Source organism: Megalops cyprinoides, chromosome 10 (assembly GCF_013368585.1).
Source record: "Megalops cyprinoides isolate fMegCyp1 chromosome 10, fMegCyp1.pri, whole genome shotgun sequence".
NCBI lineage: Eukaryota > Metazoa > Chordata > Actinopteri > Elopiformes > Megalopidae > Megalops > Megalops cyprinoides.
The window spans coordinates 18,919,830-18,936,013 of record NC_050592.1 but is presented as its reverse complement, the minus strand read 5'-3'; the positions used below and the strand labels follow the sequence as shown (position 1 = coordinate 18,936,013).

General features: G+C 41.4%; 1 protein-coding gene across 2 annotated transcripts in view; it reads right to left on the bottom strand.

Moving 5' to 3' along the window:
* Nucleotides 1-10,267, bottom strand: part of dtnbp1a (dystrobrevin binding protein 1a) — a 55,219-nt gene extending 44,952 nt beyond the window's left edge. For both annotated transcript variants that reach the window (XM_036538809.1, XM_036538810.1), the window contains exons 1-5: nucleotides 9,934-10,267; nucleotides 8,344-8,397; nucleotides 8,151-8,201; nucleotides 2,712-2,772; nucleotides 1,848-1,980 (exon numbers count right to left, since the gene is read on the bottom strand). In XM_036538809.1, the coding sequence (XP_036394702.1) occupies nucleotides 1,848-1,980; nucleotides 2,712-2,772; nucleotides 8,151-8,201; nucleotides 8,344-8,397; nucleotides 9,934-9,989 (355 nt within the window). In that variant the 5' untranslated portion in view covers nucleotides 9,990-10,267. The remainder of the gene's footprint in view (nucleotides 1-1,847; nucleotides 1,981-2,711; nucleotides 2,773-8,150; nucleotides 8,202-8,343; nucleotides 8,398-9,933) is intronic.
* Between the last annotated feature and the right edge of the window lie 5,917 nt (nucleotides 10,268-16,184).

Below are 16,184 nucleotides of genomic sequence, written 5' to 3'. Positions count from 1 at the left end.
AATGGAAGAGGACTTGCAGATCTGTTTCCCAGCAAGATTCTTACCCTAACCTATGCTGCTTTAGTCTCTCAACATTCTAGTCGACCAATCAAATCAACAATAAATCTTTTAATGATTTCTAGCATGAAAATATGGTCACACAAAATGTGCCTCACTTTCATTGGAGCTGCATTGCCTTGAATATACATTTTATGAGCACAGTAATGTTTTAGGGTTTAAAAAAAAACAGGAAACACTGTCTGACCGTGATCTGATTGGTAAACAGCAGTAACACAAGTGTAGATAGCCTGCAGGAGGAACAATCATGGTTCTCCACAGAGCAGTCAAAGCGTCACATTGTTAAAAATAATCCTTTGTGGCTCGTACTCTGAGGAAGCTGCCTGGAGTTTCACATTTGTTTAACAGAATGTGCACTGCGCTGACCCAGAAAAGGACTGCTGCATTTTTAAATTCAAACTACAACTGACATGCCCTCTAATTATCCTTCTTCTGTAAAAAAAATACTATCCATGACCATCTCTAGCAAGATATTCACAATCCAATCCAATCCAGAGCTATATTATGTTGCATAGCAGGATCCTATACCTATATATAGCTGGACATACTAAAGCAACATCAAGTGTGCATATTACTCCAAGATGTAATGGCAGTCCCATGGACTCAAACCCACAGCCTTCCTACTGCACCCACAACCTTCTGTAGTTCCCCTACACCACACTGCTGGCTAAAAATAAGGCTGTGATGAACGCCTCGCAGAACTACTAAAAATAAAGCCTAATTTTTGATCCTTCCATACTGTGCTTTGCAACCTGGTGGACATCTGGTGAACCAGCAGGAAGTGTTTAGAGATGGAGAGAGTGTCCACCAGCACCCATCATGGAGTAAATCATTCCTGGGGCAACATCTGCTGGGTGTTTCTGATTCCAACAGAAACCTTTTTGAGAAGAAGCTCTGCTTGAATCTGGTGTTCATTTTTTTCCTGAACCTGAAAAAGCTACAGAATGAGGGGTAGGGGCCACGCACCTCCTAAATTTCTAATGCCACGGAAATAATGGACAAATGCATAATAATCACATGCAATTTGTTCCAAGCTATGAGTGCATCCTTTATGCAGAAACAGAAAAGCTTTCCCCAACTGGCTTTGTTTCTGAAGTAAAACAGGAGGGAGAATGCAGGGGTTAGTCATGGCTTTTTGGAGTGTGTCTAATTCTCCGCAAATCCCCCACTGGTGCTGCCAGACTCAGTTGGCACAGGGCAGCTGCGATGGTCCTGTTGCCAGCTGAACCCCCACAGGGGTCCACTCCTGACCCGTCCCGTCAGTCCGTGCCAGACAGCACTGCGAACGAGGGCGAGAAGAACGCGTGGGGAGGGGTCCCTCAAGGAAGAAAGAAAAAAAAAAACAGTCCCCTGTCAGAGTGGACCAAGCCCTCTTCTTACAACTACCAGAGCAGAGCGACAGCTGAATAATGAAAAAATAACGCAGAAAAATAACACTGCAGTGTAAATAAAGTAGATGCGTTCTGTCTGAACCACAGGGCTTCCTGTGAGAAGTAGCAGCCAAACACACTCATTTTATTTCTCCTTGCCATCACAATTTCCACACAGCAACCAGCACCCAGCACATTTGCTGGCTAGAATACCACTGCATCAAAGAGCACGAGACTAAGCAGCTTACTGCAGTTATATCCTACTATAAGGTCCCTTATTTTAACTTCGGGAAACAGGCAGCTATATCACTGAATTTTGGGCTGCAGTCCTCTCTCCTGACCCATGAGACTCAGACACTCAAACTCACAGGCAGAAGGTAGAGGGCTTAGACTCTGAAAAAGAGGGATAATGAGACCTACCAATGCGGGAGGTGACAGACTCCAGGTCAGTGAGGAAAGCTGGGATCTGCTGCAGCTGCTCCTGAAGGTCGATCAGTGCCGTCCGCCTCCTCTCCCAGTGGGCTGACAGCATCACCACCTCTCCGTCCACCGTCTGCTCGAGTGAGCGCAGTACAACGGGTCAACACTACTACCTGTTGCCCTGGCTCTAAAAATGGCCTAGCAGTATCTGATACCTTAGATTCTAAAAACTGACAGGAAGAATGGTTTAATGCAAAACTCATACAAATGATATATGAGTCTCTCTAGACTTTGTGACCTCATTTTGTATGAATCATGCAAAAGACATTTCATTTTATCAAAATGTCATCAGGATCAAGGGCTGCTGACATTCTCAGTCATCATTCATAAATCACAGTGAAGCGGTTCGTAATCTGACACGGGATCCCAAGACGGTATTCCCATAAAGATGCCCCCTCCCCTCAAACAAAGAGGCATTGGATGATTCACAATGCGCTGCAGTGAGGATACTCCACAGTACTGAAACTGGGTAAGAGGGAAATCACTTGACCTGCTGGCCTCCATGAGCTGAGTTTGTAGGCCATATGGTGGAGAGGCCGTTGAAAGGGTCTGAAAGTGATTCTCAGAGATCTAGGCAAAAGTGCAATCCAGTCTCACCTGCAGCTATAACCTGTTAGTGTTCCAACATGTTTCAAACAGCCCCACAGAGACACTGCTGCAGTTCTGGTGTTACCTCAGATAAAAGCCCCACCACAGCTGTGTTACATCTTATTACTTATCCAGTCCTTGCTGTGACCGAGCACTATTACAAGCCATAGTAAAGACAACAGAAATGACACAGATCCGGTTATGAACAGGTCCCACCTCTCCTGCTTTTGCGCATTCTTTAGCTCTTTTGTGGAGGGTCACCCAGGTGTCTTCATACCTGCAGAACAGAAGAACAAGTCAACTCAAGCGCTTCCGGGACCATTTTTAGGTAATGCAGTCAAATGCTGGTCTGACCATTAAGCATCTTTACAAAAGCTCTATCATTACAAAAGCTCCACACTACTTCCACTACATTGACTGCTCTTAGCTTAGTAAGACCTTGTGTAACCACAAACGATTCTTGAAAAATCAAGATTACATGAGTCACATGACCACGAGTCCCTTTTACATTACAGTAACCGGAACTCACAGGAATTAGGACTAATTAGCACAAAAACTCAGAGGTTGAAATCTCAGAATCAGAATGTTTATGACTTTGCAGCAGACATGACATCCAGAGCTTTGCAGACCTGCAAACTGAAAGATTAATAACAAACTATAAACGGTAAGTGATAGAAGGTGGGATGAATAGATTACAAGGAACAAAATCAGAAACAGACATGTATGGATGTCACTTAAGAAGAATTTAATCCTGCTGTGCCATATAGCTGCCAACTGTCTAGTCAGCCTGCTGGCTGGGCAATCAAACTGCAGCCTGCACTGCCAACTAGTTAGCATGAGAGCATATAAGACATATCAAGTAATAGTAATCATTGATTGTGTTAGCCGGACCCACGGTCTATCTAATCAAGTGTGTGAGCTGTCAAAACAGTAAATCTCTGCAGATACACTTGAGTGTGTGGGGAAAAAAACACTTTGCTGTGTTGAGATACATTTCGTAAATTAGCCTTTAGCTATGTTTTCATTTCACCTCATTGCCTAAGGTTGTCTAGTCTGTACAGTAACCTGACAGAAAAGGCAACCATATTTCCTTATTCTGTTCAAAAATGGTAACAATGTTGTATTATGGATTGTGTATACACACACACACACACACACACACATGCATGCAAGCACACACACACACAATCATCTCTGTCAATAAAATAGGACAGAGCTTGTATTCCAAATACAGAAAATAACACCATGCACTTAAATTAATGTTTAGCCCACAGCCATGACTTGTGAATCTCTTTCATGCTTTTTTAAATCACAGTGTCAATTATGGACATTTTTCATTATGTCTCTCAAACACCCATGTGCAACCTAAACCTTAAAAAGGATTGTTGACACACTGCCAGAAAACAGTGGCCTACATTTTTCAAACAACATGCTGTTAACACAACCCAAATTCTGTATACCGTATGTCTTAATCTTTGGACTGATAAGAGTCGGGTTTTCGTCTGATCATCACTTGAGTGCCAGTATTGTTTGAAAATGTGTCAATTCATTTCTACCATTTGGATTTTTTTTTTCTCAGATTAAGCATTAGGGATAATCCTTGAACTTCAATCAGTGTCTCTCAAATGCTCAGTATTTAACACAACAAAGGTGCAATCAATTTATCCTGTCTGTCTGGAAGTAAAGATTAAACACTAACAGGGACAGAGACAGCGGGATTCAAAAGTGTTACACCTTGCTAAACAATGCCTGTAAAGTGTATACATGAAACAGTAACACCATGGAAGTAATTCCACTTGACAACCACTCACAGTGCAACACTGGCCGTGTCCCCCTGCCACCAAGGTGCAACAGAGCTGGAGATTACTAAGAAAAGATGAGTTCAAGCAGAGAAGAAAGACAGAAGACTAGGACCCTTGGAGCAGGGTACTGCTTTCTGACCCATTAATCTCTCATGCAAGTACAGTAAATTTATCTTCTGCGTTGTACACGCGTCACTGAGACGAGATGAACTGAGGTAGGCTTCCGTTGTCCGTCATTTTGGCGTTCCTCAGCACAGATATCCACAGTTTTTTTTTTTTGCAACTTTTTACAAAATTTAACTTTTTTATGGTATCAAACCATGTATTAATATTACACATTATGACTTACTAAACTTTTTTACGTTTTCTTTACTTTTCGTCTGCTACGCACGTCATCTGCAGTGCAGAATTGTTTGTTGCCGACTCGTGAAAAATTGAAGCCGCAATGTGGAAAGCCACAATGTGGGAGGGCCAACTGTACATGCATGATGATACATTCTGCAACCCCTTAAAGTCATCTCTTCCATCAAAAGCTTTTCATCAAACTACAATATTTGGCCACTATGTAATGTGGAGGATCCACGGTCTTCAAATGTTGTCTCTTTGTCTGCACACTGATAAATCACTTTCTGGGAGATTCAGCATGTTGGTACCAGTGTGTAATTCCTTAAAATATAAAACATGAAGACATATAATACATATTTTAAAAAGCAATTGTATTTATTTTGAACTTGGAAATAGAATGAATTCCAACAGCAGACAAAAATAAATTAATTTAATATTTGTCAGACTTGGTTTCAATGCAATTAGAGAAGAACAAATACACCCGAATAAAAACCAAATCCAGCATAATGGTCTAAGATCTGTCAGGTATTAAGACTAATGTTATTTTGTTGCAATATTGATGCTAAAATACATGCAAAAAATTCAGTTTTTTGCAGCAACATCAAAGACATACTACAGTAATCTGAATTTGCCAAACCTTAATGACATTGGATAGGAAACAGAAAAAAATTACACAGCTGAATACAAAAGACTGGACATAATTAAACATCCTCCAGCAAGCGCAACCACCGGAGGCATAAACCTACTAATTAACCTATTTTTTTTCAGCCATCCTCAGCTTGTTCAGTCGACTGCAGCAATCCTTCTCAGCTGCCAGCCTCATCAGAACATAAGCTTGGAGCACAGAGGGAAAACTTACATTTTAACCATGCACCCATGAGGTTGGCCTCATGTACGTGCACAACAGCATACTTATGTGGACTCATGTGTGCTGTGGGCCTGAATGACATCACCGTCACTCACATATCCCCTCTGTCACTGTGCAATGGCTGGTGCTCACAAGAGGTAAGAAAAGTAAACAGTTCTCAAATGGTGGGTAGGACAAAATGTTCCATATGACCCTGGGCCTCACAATTGGGTATTACAGGAAGAGAAAGTCGAACCTTCCCGTCAGCCAATGTCCACATGCTCACATACTTCGACTCCAAACTAAACCTCAGGTGGAGTTAGCTGACATAACTGCAAAAAAGACATGGTAAAATTTATCTCAGTGCGAGTTTCATTTGAAGCCCTCTCTGTATAACCCTGAGAAGAAAACCTGATGGATCAGAAAGTCATATTGCAGACTGCCTTGATTCCATTACAAATAAACAGATCACCTTGCCACACTGCCATGTTTGATCACTAAGGCTTCACCTGACAGAGGTTTTAGGAAAGTGACCTAAACGTACATGTATCTCGAAATAAAATACACTGTGTAACAGCCAGGACCAGGACTGACACGAACGTCGGACAGCCATGATGCAGTTCAGGTTCTTGCTTTAAACATAATTACCAGTCAATATTTTCTCAGAGGGCAGCCTCATTTCACATGCTCTTGCAGAATCTTGCGGCTTGTCACAGCTAAGCAATACTCATTGGTCAAAACAAACGTCTGACATCAGAAAAGCCTCAGAGTTTGTCTAAGCTAGGGAGCTAGATAGGCTCATCTGCTCACCATCTCTGGGACAAGTGCACTACAAGCTTGGTCAATACTCTCAGTACGTGCATGCCAACACCCACACATGCACCCCACACAAGAGATATTCCACACTCCAGCTCACCATGGTGACTCTGCATTCCAAAATACAAAGCACCATATTCAAAGAAATGTTTTGTTTTCACTCCCAGAGTACAGGGTTAGGCCGGTTTGCAGAGTAAAAAAAAAAACACAGCAAGCATCAACAGACTCAATTATTCATACTACCAGGTGGCCTAATTTAAATTGTATGATTTATGAAAAAAATGATGTGTATGTGTACTTACAATTATTGTGACTGAACACCATCCAAGTTACTTGGAACAACATGGGTCTGCTATCTAGCACCTTCAAGCATATTAATTTACCCACCATTTGCACAAAAGAGAAATGTAGTTGTGCCTCCAATCATCCTACTGTGAAGTAATGTTATGGAACCTTTCCATCAGGGTGACGTCATTAGTAAGGGCTTTGTAGCAGAACATTCCACAATGTCAAAATGACAAAAACTGCATACTGCATTCAAAGTGATTAGGCTGCCAAGGAAATTTCTGGACAACAGAACCAACTAAAATTTTTCCTTTGTTGATATTAAGATCTGTCTTGTAATTCAGGCAAAGCAAATTTGACAGATAATAAAGTCACTTGCAATAATCCAGTTAAGGGTCTATATTTTGTTAATGGTCAAAAAAGATGGTGTTCAATTCACAGTTCAAAATGAGATGAGCAACCAAATTAAGACTATAGAAACTGGAGTCAGTGTCTTTCATGGGAAAAGGCTCAAACAGACAGAGCTATGATATTGTTTCAACAAGTTGCCAATCTAAAAAAATTACAGTGCTTCCCTATGGAGAGCAACATCTTTCAACTGGTTCATGAGTCAATGATTGATGGAAGACTGACAGCTCCGCCAATTATTTGGTTCATGAGACATCATTAGACATCACTGGACAGCAGTACCTTGACTTTAACAAGGTCAGCAAAGCTTTTTTTAAACTATTTTTAGAGATATGACTACCTTGAGTTGTGTCAGAATGAGAGCTGATTTGTATTATGTCCATGTCTGTTCTTTTTTCATAAACCAAGCTGCACCCCAAGGGCCAGGCAATACAGCATCATATTAGGGTTGCTTATTGTACACACAATCTTACCTTTTGACTCCCTGACATTTACCACGGGCCAAAAACACAATTTTTTCACAGAAACATCACCACACAGTTTGACACACTAAAAACAAGTACCTGGCAGGAAGCTACACATGTAGCACACTGCTCAGCGTTAACAGGTACCCACAGGGGGCATATAAAATGTGCTACTCTGATGCAGTTCAATTTATAATACTGAGAGACGAATAACTGTGCAATGTGCATGCCGAGTCATGTAATTAGACTCCTGGAAAAGTAGAAACAAAGCCATATGATTGCATTACTTCTCTTTTAAATACACAGAACTGAATCATTTTACTGAGATAAAAAGCACAACATTCCACAAACACAACCCTAATGGGAGAAAAGCTCATGTGTCTGGGTGATGCTATAAATGTGAATCTGTCATATGCATTTTGGCAATATGACTCAAAAAACTATGAGAAAATATCCCTCTTCAAACAACAAACAAAAGTCAAATTTTTTTTCTTTTTTTTAGTGGAGTGTTTCTATGATGTGATTATATATTGATTATGCCTAAATACCGAGTCTACCTATAAATGTGAACTCTATTTCACTACAAGTGGTGGAGCATATAAAAGGTCTCATGTTTTACGGTTTCTTTTTACACGGTATTACAGAAGTCCAACGTGCAAAAGAGGAACTGTTTCCTTTTGAAACATACCGGCTGAGCAAGTCCACCCCTGCTGAGTATTGTGGTGGACTTTCTTCTCTCCTGTGATGAAACACAGAACACAGGTTAGACAGAACTGGTGCTCATACGCACAAATAAACACTGTCAAACAAAAGAATGAACTGCGTCATGTCCTGTCCTGTACAGAAAAATGTGTTTTGGGAACAAACTGCCCAGTGCATACCTCTGTGTCTTCTTTATTTTGGCCTCCTTCGATTTGTCACTCAGCGTCTTTATCCTGAAATTATCCAAATAGTTGGATATGAGTAGGTACTGAAGCATTTAAATGTCAGATTTATAAATGACAGGTCCCGTTAGTAGCATTATCTTTGTAAGGTTTGGACCAATAAACAATGCTTGAGGGGAAGTAGCTTACTCTGGGAAAAACAGATGTATATCTTGGCTGCAAATGTAAAAAGCTAAAGTGATATCATAGATGTAAATGTGAAAATACTGTATGTAGGTGTACTTGCAGCCTACTGTGTACTTTTGTAAATGGTTCTGTACAAAAGTGTAGACTTCATGGCTAAATGTAAATGTATTAGGCATTCTGTTCAGTTGACACTGTAGTTTGACAGCCCCTAGGTAATCAGCATGCAATTTCAATGTTAATCTGCACTTTCTGACCCAAGCAAACTAACTGCACGACCTGCCAAAGCACCTACTAACACGTGCATGTCATTCACTCTGTTCAAAACGAAATTTTCGTCTAAATGTTTTCGAACACAACAAATTAAGTCTTAACTAGAATCACTGGCAGCTGTATTAAAATATGCACTCAAAATAAACCCCTGTTTTGCGTGTTAAACAACTCAATACTTCGACACAAACCAATTGTTTCGAGATCAAAAATCATTTTGTACACCAGTTTGGCACTTTCCTGCATTTTATCGTCGGTATCTTTTTGTGTTTACATGGTAATTGACTGATACTTGACCACACATGCCACGTATTTGATAGCAGAGCTCCGACAACTTACATCGTTGACGTAGCTACATTCTGATTACCCTACGAGATGATCTACTTGTATTTTTTTCAGTCTTACTCTCTCCATTTTTCAGATGTTATGGCATTCCTTACTGATGACTGCTGATCAACAAGACCGTGATGCAAAAAGACGAATTTTCAACATGCAAAACAGTCGTTTCCCTGTAGTACCAAAATAGCGTTACTTTCATAGATCCAACAAGACATGACAGATTTTCACTTTTGGTTCCCCAACAAGTTGCTGCTTAGGCAATCAGAGTCAATTAACTCGCTAGACAACTACGTTTTTCGTTACATAGATAGCTAGCTAATAGAGTCACATAAGCAGTTAGCCAAGTCCACAGTGAAGCCTAACTCCACAAAAAAATAGCTTCTACCCAGATACTGCAATTTAGCGAAAACCAGCCAGCCAAATAATGTTAGATATCTAGAAACGCTATTGCTGTTAAAGTTCGATTTGGCTTCCGTGATTTGTCTGCACCGAACATTATGTACCAACTAAGGTCCATATTTTCACTTAGATAACTGTCTGATGTTGGTTAGTTAGACTAGTTAGCTAGTAAGCTGACTAGTGAGACTTACTGGCTACTGCTAATTCACTGCGTTCACTTCAGAAATATTCTAGAGGTACCTACTATGCATCATTTTTATAACTCAACCTCTTCAAGCAAGAATACCCAAGTAGCTATCAAACTATTAGCTATATCATGCAACACATGCTGTCAGATGACAAAAAGCAAACAATATGTTTGGCTTGCTAATCAAAAATTCATAACATTATACTAACCCCGTTGTAAAGTCCTGATGCACCGTCTGTAACCTCTCTCTGAAATTCTCAAACATGTCCAGTTCCTTTTTTGTGCTAGCTAACAAGTTAGACTCTAGCTAACAGGACAGCTAGCTATCTTAACTCGGTTTTGTTTTATATAGTTAGCTATCAAGCTAACAGTTCGTTACCTATTTCCATATATTTAATACACTAGTTAAAACCCCTTATCAACCATTTTACTTTAGATACGATATTGGTTTTCAGCAGGTCCCGTACGAGAGTTTCTGGTAGCTAAACACTTGTTTTTTTTCCTCTCTTGTGTCTGCTCAGCTCTTTCGGGAGCCCGTTTCGTTTTCCACATGACCTTCCGTTTACTTCCTGCTTCCATCACACGGAAGAGTCAAGCACCGCCTATATGTCGTCATACAATGTGTAGAGCTGGAACTACAAAAGATGCGATCGTCCAGACTCTGAAGTTGATGAATGAGGGCTAAATTTACAGGTATGTTAAGACAGCTCTGTGTGCAAAGAAAGTACCTCTTTCTACATTCTTCCCAAGAGATTAATAAAAATCACAGTTGCATTGGGAATGTACACATTTTCCAAAAATGTGTTCATGGAAGTACATGTTTATATTGCATTGTAACTTACATATGCCCAAGTATTTGTGTCCTGAGTTGGTTCATTTTCTTTATCATATGAACAAACACTAGCAGAATCAACCAATGTTTAAACTAGACACTGCTATATTATATCCAAGGTTCCCACTGCCGCATTGGCAACCTTTGAGGGTCTTTCAAACATAATCCATATTTGGCCCTACACCACTATTGTGTGAAAGGATTACTTGTTTTATTTGCACTACACAAAGTTCAGATGACTTACTGTCATGAATTGTAAGGTAGTGATAATTTTTTTCTTGCCTAGTTTACGTCACATTACATTATTGTCATTTAGCAGACGCTCTTATCCAGAGTGACTTACATAGGTTAACATAGGTTACATTTTCTCATATTATCCATTTATACAGCTGGGTATTTTCTGAGGTAGCTGTGGGTTAAGCACCTTGCCCCAGGGTTCAGCAGCAGTCATGAGATGTGAACACATAGTATTATTGTTCTCATCTGCTGACTTCACGACCCTGGGCTCAGTGATTCTGGATGTACTTTCCTGATTTGAGCCCCATTGTAGCCTACTCCATAGTTTTACTTAAGAGACATGTTGAGACTGTCAAAGTAGAACATTTCATTTTTATTGCTGCATCATGGATGTTAATACTAAACATGTTTGTCTACTGTACATAAGTTGACCTAGAGAAGGAAATCTGCTTGCCAGACATACTGTAATGTAATTGGAGGTACTGTGACCTTGCTATATAATCGTAAAAGTAATAACATCTGTAATCTACTTTTTTTTTTCATTTCATCCTGGACCATGTTTTGTGCTGAGCTCATTCTTCTCTGCATTTGTATTTGAGTTGTCAGTTGAGAGAGTGTTGTGAATCTCTCTAAAACATGCAGCTGTTGGTATGCAAGCTGCTGACTGGACAGTACTGCTACTGTGTTGAAATGTAACCAGCTGCCTCACCTGGGCCTGCCTGGCCATATGCAGAGATGCTGTGGGGTGGGTGCTGTCCCTTCCTACTGCGTATGCGGTGCTGATTTCATATTCCCTCAGAAAAGACAGAACCTTGCTTTAAGGGGCTCCCGAGTGGCTCAGTCGGTAAAAACACTCGTTCCAAGTGTAGACTGAACGATACGGCCCAGGTTCGATCCCGGCCGTGTCACTAGCCGACAGTGACCGGGAGCTCACAGGCGGAGCACATTGGCCGGGGATAGGGGTGGGTACGTTGGCAGGGCTTCGGTCCCATTAGCAACAGCGACCCCTACTGGTCGATCGGGTGCCTGTGGTCCATGTGCCAAAGCTGCATATGAAATGTCTTCCTCTGACTCATCTCTGTGCTAGCTTAGCTTGTGGACCGCAGTGCGAAAAGAAGCAGCGGCTGACATCACCTGTCTCAGAGGAGGGCACGTGCTTGTCCACGCTCTCCCTGATTGGCAGTGGAGGTTGTGCAATGGGACCAAACATCGATGACAAATTGGGCATTCCAAAAAATTCGGGGAATTGGCCATTTCAAATTGGGGAGAAAATGGAAAAATGACAAAAAAAAAAGAACTGTGCTTAAAGCAGGGTCACAGTGATTTAGATCCAGCCTGGTGTCTGCACAAATGATGAATTACTTGTTACATCTGACATAGTGATGAAACACCCACACAGGAGAAAAGCAAACTCAGCTGCTGATCAAAAAACACAGTGCACAGTGTTGAGTATGCTAGGTCATGTATTTGTTTGTAATTGCATTTATTCAGTGATGGTGTGCAGATCACCTTCCACTTAATATTTGTACAATGCTGGCTTTATTATTTGTTTGTCTGCAAACAATTTGAAGAACTTCTGAATGAGAAGAGTCTCATTCATTCAAATAATGATCTGACATTCAAGAGAGAAAAGAGCATCTCAGGATTGGTGATACATCTGCCTCCACTCTTGATTAGATCCATGCAGCGGGGTGCAATGAGCTGTCCGCCATGAAGAGATGAATGATTTCAGTACAGTGTGCTGGTGCGGCTGGACTCAGATGGCCAATGACAGCAGGCGCTGAGAGGCCGTCAATCTTTCCCTCTGCTGCCCCACCCAATTCCTTCAGACTTCCACAGAGCTGGGGGAAGACGAAAAAGAAGAAATCAGTGAAGATGGGGTCCCAGCAGCTCCTGCAAGGTCAACGGTCAACATGCACCATATATGGTCCCACCCTCAGCACTACACAAGCATTATGAGTAGCATGACACATTCTCAGCTTGACCAGGGGAGACTGTGACAAATACTGCTATTAAAGGGATGACATCACCATAACAGGCCGATTAGCTGAGAATGAGTGCCTTTGCAAAAAAACCATGTGAGGATATTCAGTAGCTGGAAGTGTCAGTCAGTGTTTGTCTTCGTGAGGCATGGGGATGAATCCTTCACAATCCAGAGATAGTGTGATTAGGGACACTGCACTTTCAGACCCATTTTTCTTTTACAGTAGGTGACATGAAAAAGGCTCCTTACCCAAAGGTCATTAATGATATGTTAATAGATGGCCATGCTGTGCACGTCGTATGTCGTTGCCACAATCTTGTAATGCAAGCTGTTTTGTGGTTGGTCAATAGGCTGATCTATGAACACTGTTTGCATGTTTAGTCTAGTAGTGGGGCTGAAATTGCCAAAGGCACACGTGTGGCAGGGAGAAGGTTGTGTAACTACAGCAGGGGTGATGTGGAAGACACTACTGATGATAATGTGAAAGCAACTTTTAAAAAAAACCCAGCACAAATCGACCATGGGTACAGAAGCCCTGTAACAGTGTATAGCCCTTTCTGTGCTTATGCCACAAAATTCCACATTGAATCCACCCTAGATGTAGATCCCAGTATTCTCTGACTCTCCGTACACATACATCCTTGACCCCTGACTAATGTGACATGAATGCTAAATGATTTTGAAAAGCTTGCAAATGTTTCACTGTGTCCTCTGAATTACTGCAGAAAATGTCAACATGATGAACAATGCATCAGTCAGGTTTTGCTCATCTCAGATAGGCCACAGTTATTACGAACTATACTCACTTCCCATCAATAGATTCACCTTTGATATAGAGGGTCAGCAGTTTACAAAGTGTACATATAAATATAAAAAGAAGAGAATAAATTCTCTGAGATGGTCCCAGAACAATGCCTTAATGAATCTTTATTCATGACTCCAGCAGATTTTAAAATGTGCATAAATAGTCAGTTTCAATGTGTGGCTCAATGTGTGAAACTGGCTTTCCAAATCAGTTGAAGGAATATTTCACTTGAATACAACACTTCACTTACAACACTGTCTGGTCAACACAGTGATAGCTGTTACCCCTCAGGCTACAGTTTGTTTCTAACAACCCAAAGCCTCACAATCACTAGGATTACCCAGGGTGTACATACAAGCCTTTCAGTTTAAGTACTTTTCCAAAGGGCGCATCAGTAATAGGGCACAACCTTTGACCTTTTTCAAGACCTTTTATCTTTTACTCTAACCACTCAAGAAAGATCCCACAACTGAACACACAACTAACCTCTACAAAACATTTATGTCCTCACATTATTCGTGTGTATAACTGAATGGTTACTGAGGAAACATGGAAGTGCCTCTACTAGGGAAACCAAACCTGAAACCCTCTGATTATAAAAGCAGTCCCTTAATCACAAGCAATCAACTCACAGCACCACGCTGCCACAATGTGTTTTGAATGTATGATGAAGAGTCATTCCTCTTACCTGAACAAGTTTTCATTTGACTGTCCTGGAGAGCCAGATGCCTGTTCCCAGCAGCCTAGAACCCTCTAAGAGTTCCCACTCGACCCTGTACTTCGGCTCGCCATGGCCCAACCCCAAGTCCCACAGCTCCACACGTAACACCACATCCCTTTCCCAGGGGGTGGCGCCAGCCTCTATGCCATGCTGTACCCTTATTGGGTTATACTGACTGGAGGGGCGCACCCCAGTGAGAAGGAGAGGGACTGTCTCCTTTCTGTCCTCCACTGGTAGTGGCAGGCCACAAGTGCTGGGAAGAGTAAGGGACCCTCCACTGGCCTCTCGAGCACAGGGTTGAAGGGAGATTTGTCTCACAGGGGTGCTGTACGTGTCACTTGAACGCTGGATTTTTGAGAGCGGGACTTCCTGACTCTCCCACGTGTTGTTCAACTTCACCCTCGAGATGCGCTTGGAACAGTAGAAGGACCAGCACAAGGAGAGACATTCAGGCAGAAACGGACGACATCTTCCTGCTGTTGGCTCACAGCACCAGAAGGATGTGGGTTTGATTAACTTTTCTTTCCCAGATGTATTGTCCTCCTCTTGTTCTCCATGCTCAGTATTCCTTAGTTCTGTTTCTGATATATGTTCATTTGATCTGTCGGCTGTCTCTTCTGTCATTTCCCCCAGTTCTGTCATTTCTCTCACTGTAGAGTTTTAAAACAGTTTTCTGCCTTCTTGTTATTGTGCTGAACAGCCTGGTCCAAGATGCTTTTCTCAGAAAAGAAAGACACTGAATGTTACTAGGGATCCAGCAGCCTGCATGCTTTGCCCGGTAGTTAATGACATCATCTCTGCTATCAGTGATACATCTCCTATGGAAATGTGGGTGACATCACAGCATCTTTGTGCTCGAGTGTTCTATTCCTGTGCATACCTTCAGGGGGATGGAGTCACTGGGGTTGATGTAATGAGCAGTCCATCTGACACATGGATTTTAATCAGCATGGGGCTGTGATTTATGTATCACTTCAATACAACGCAGACAACACAAGCGGAAAATCATCTAAGAGCATAAAACAATATAAAAGACTTTATATTGATTGCTGGTAAGAGCTCTGTGAAATGTAATGTCCTTCAGGTTGAAAAATCAATAACATTTTATATAGTAATATCAGTGACATGAGGTGATATAGTGTGGGATTCTCCCTTTGAACGCCAGATGGTGAGTTAATTTGTGTGGACAGAAAAGACAGAACTAGGCTGTTGTATTTTCTGAGTTTTTTTTTTTTTTTTTTTTCAGTACAGGTGTTTGCTTTGTTTGCTTAGCTGAAAAATGTTTCAATATTTTCCCTGTGCTACAGTTTGAAGGTCATTTTACAGCAACGATTATTGTATTTAAGCAAAAATATCATATTTAAAGAAGATAAATATTAAGAAAAGTTTCCTCCAGCTAAAAGCAAAATCATTTTACACTGGGTAACACGAGGGTTTTGTTATCCATGGGAGATAATACTGAAATAACAGGGATTGTCGTGTGTGATAAAGAACAAAAGTTGAATGATCTGGTACCGAACCACTGCTTTTCAGTTGTATTACCTGCAAACCAACCAGAGTTGTAGTAGCCTACCTGACATCCCACTCAGTCCTGATGTCTGCCCAGATTGAGATGACTGCATGGACTCTGTCTGCTGGTCAAGGCTGGGGTTTTTCAGGAAGAAAAAACATTACATTTGGCATTAGTCCTAACTGCCCTCCTGGTTGTTTGTTATGATGGTGACATGCTCCTTTCTAGTATGGGTTTATACCCTCAGTTTTTAAGGCCTACAATGATGTAAGCAAAGTACACAACTTTCCAAGTCCATCCACAGCACTTTGGTAAGTAGGGCAACACCAGCAGCAGCGCTAGTGGGCTGAGTAGACAGGGGCTGACACTTT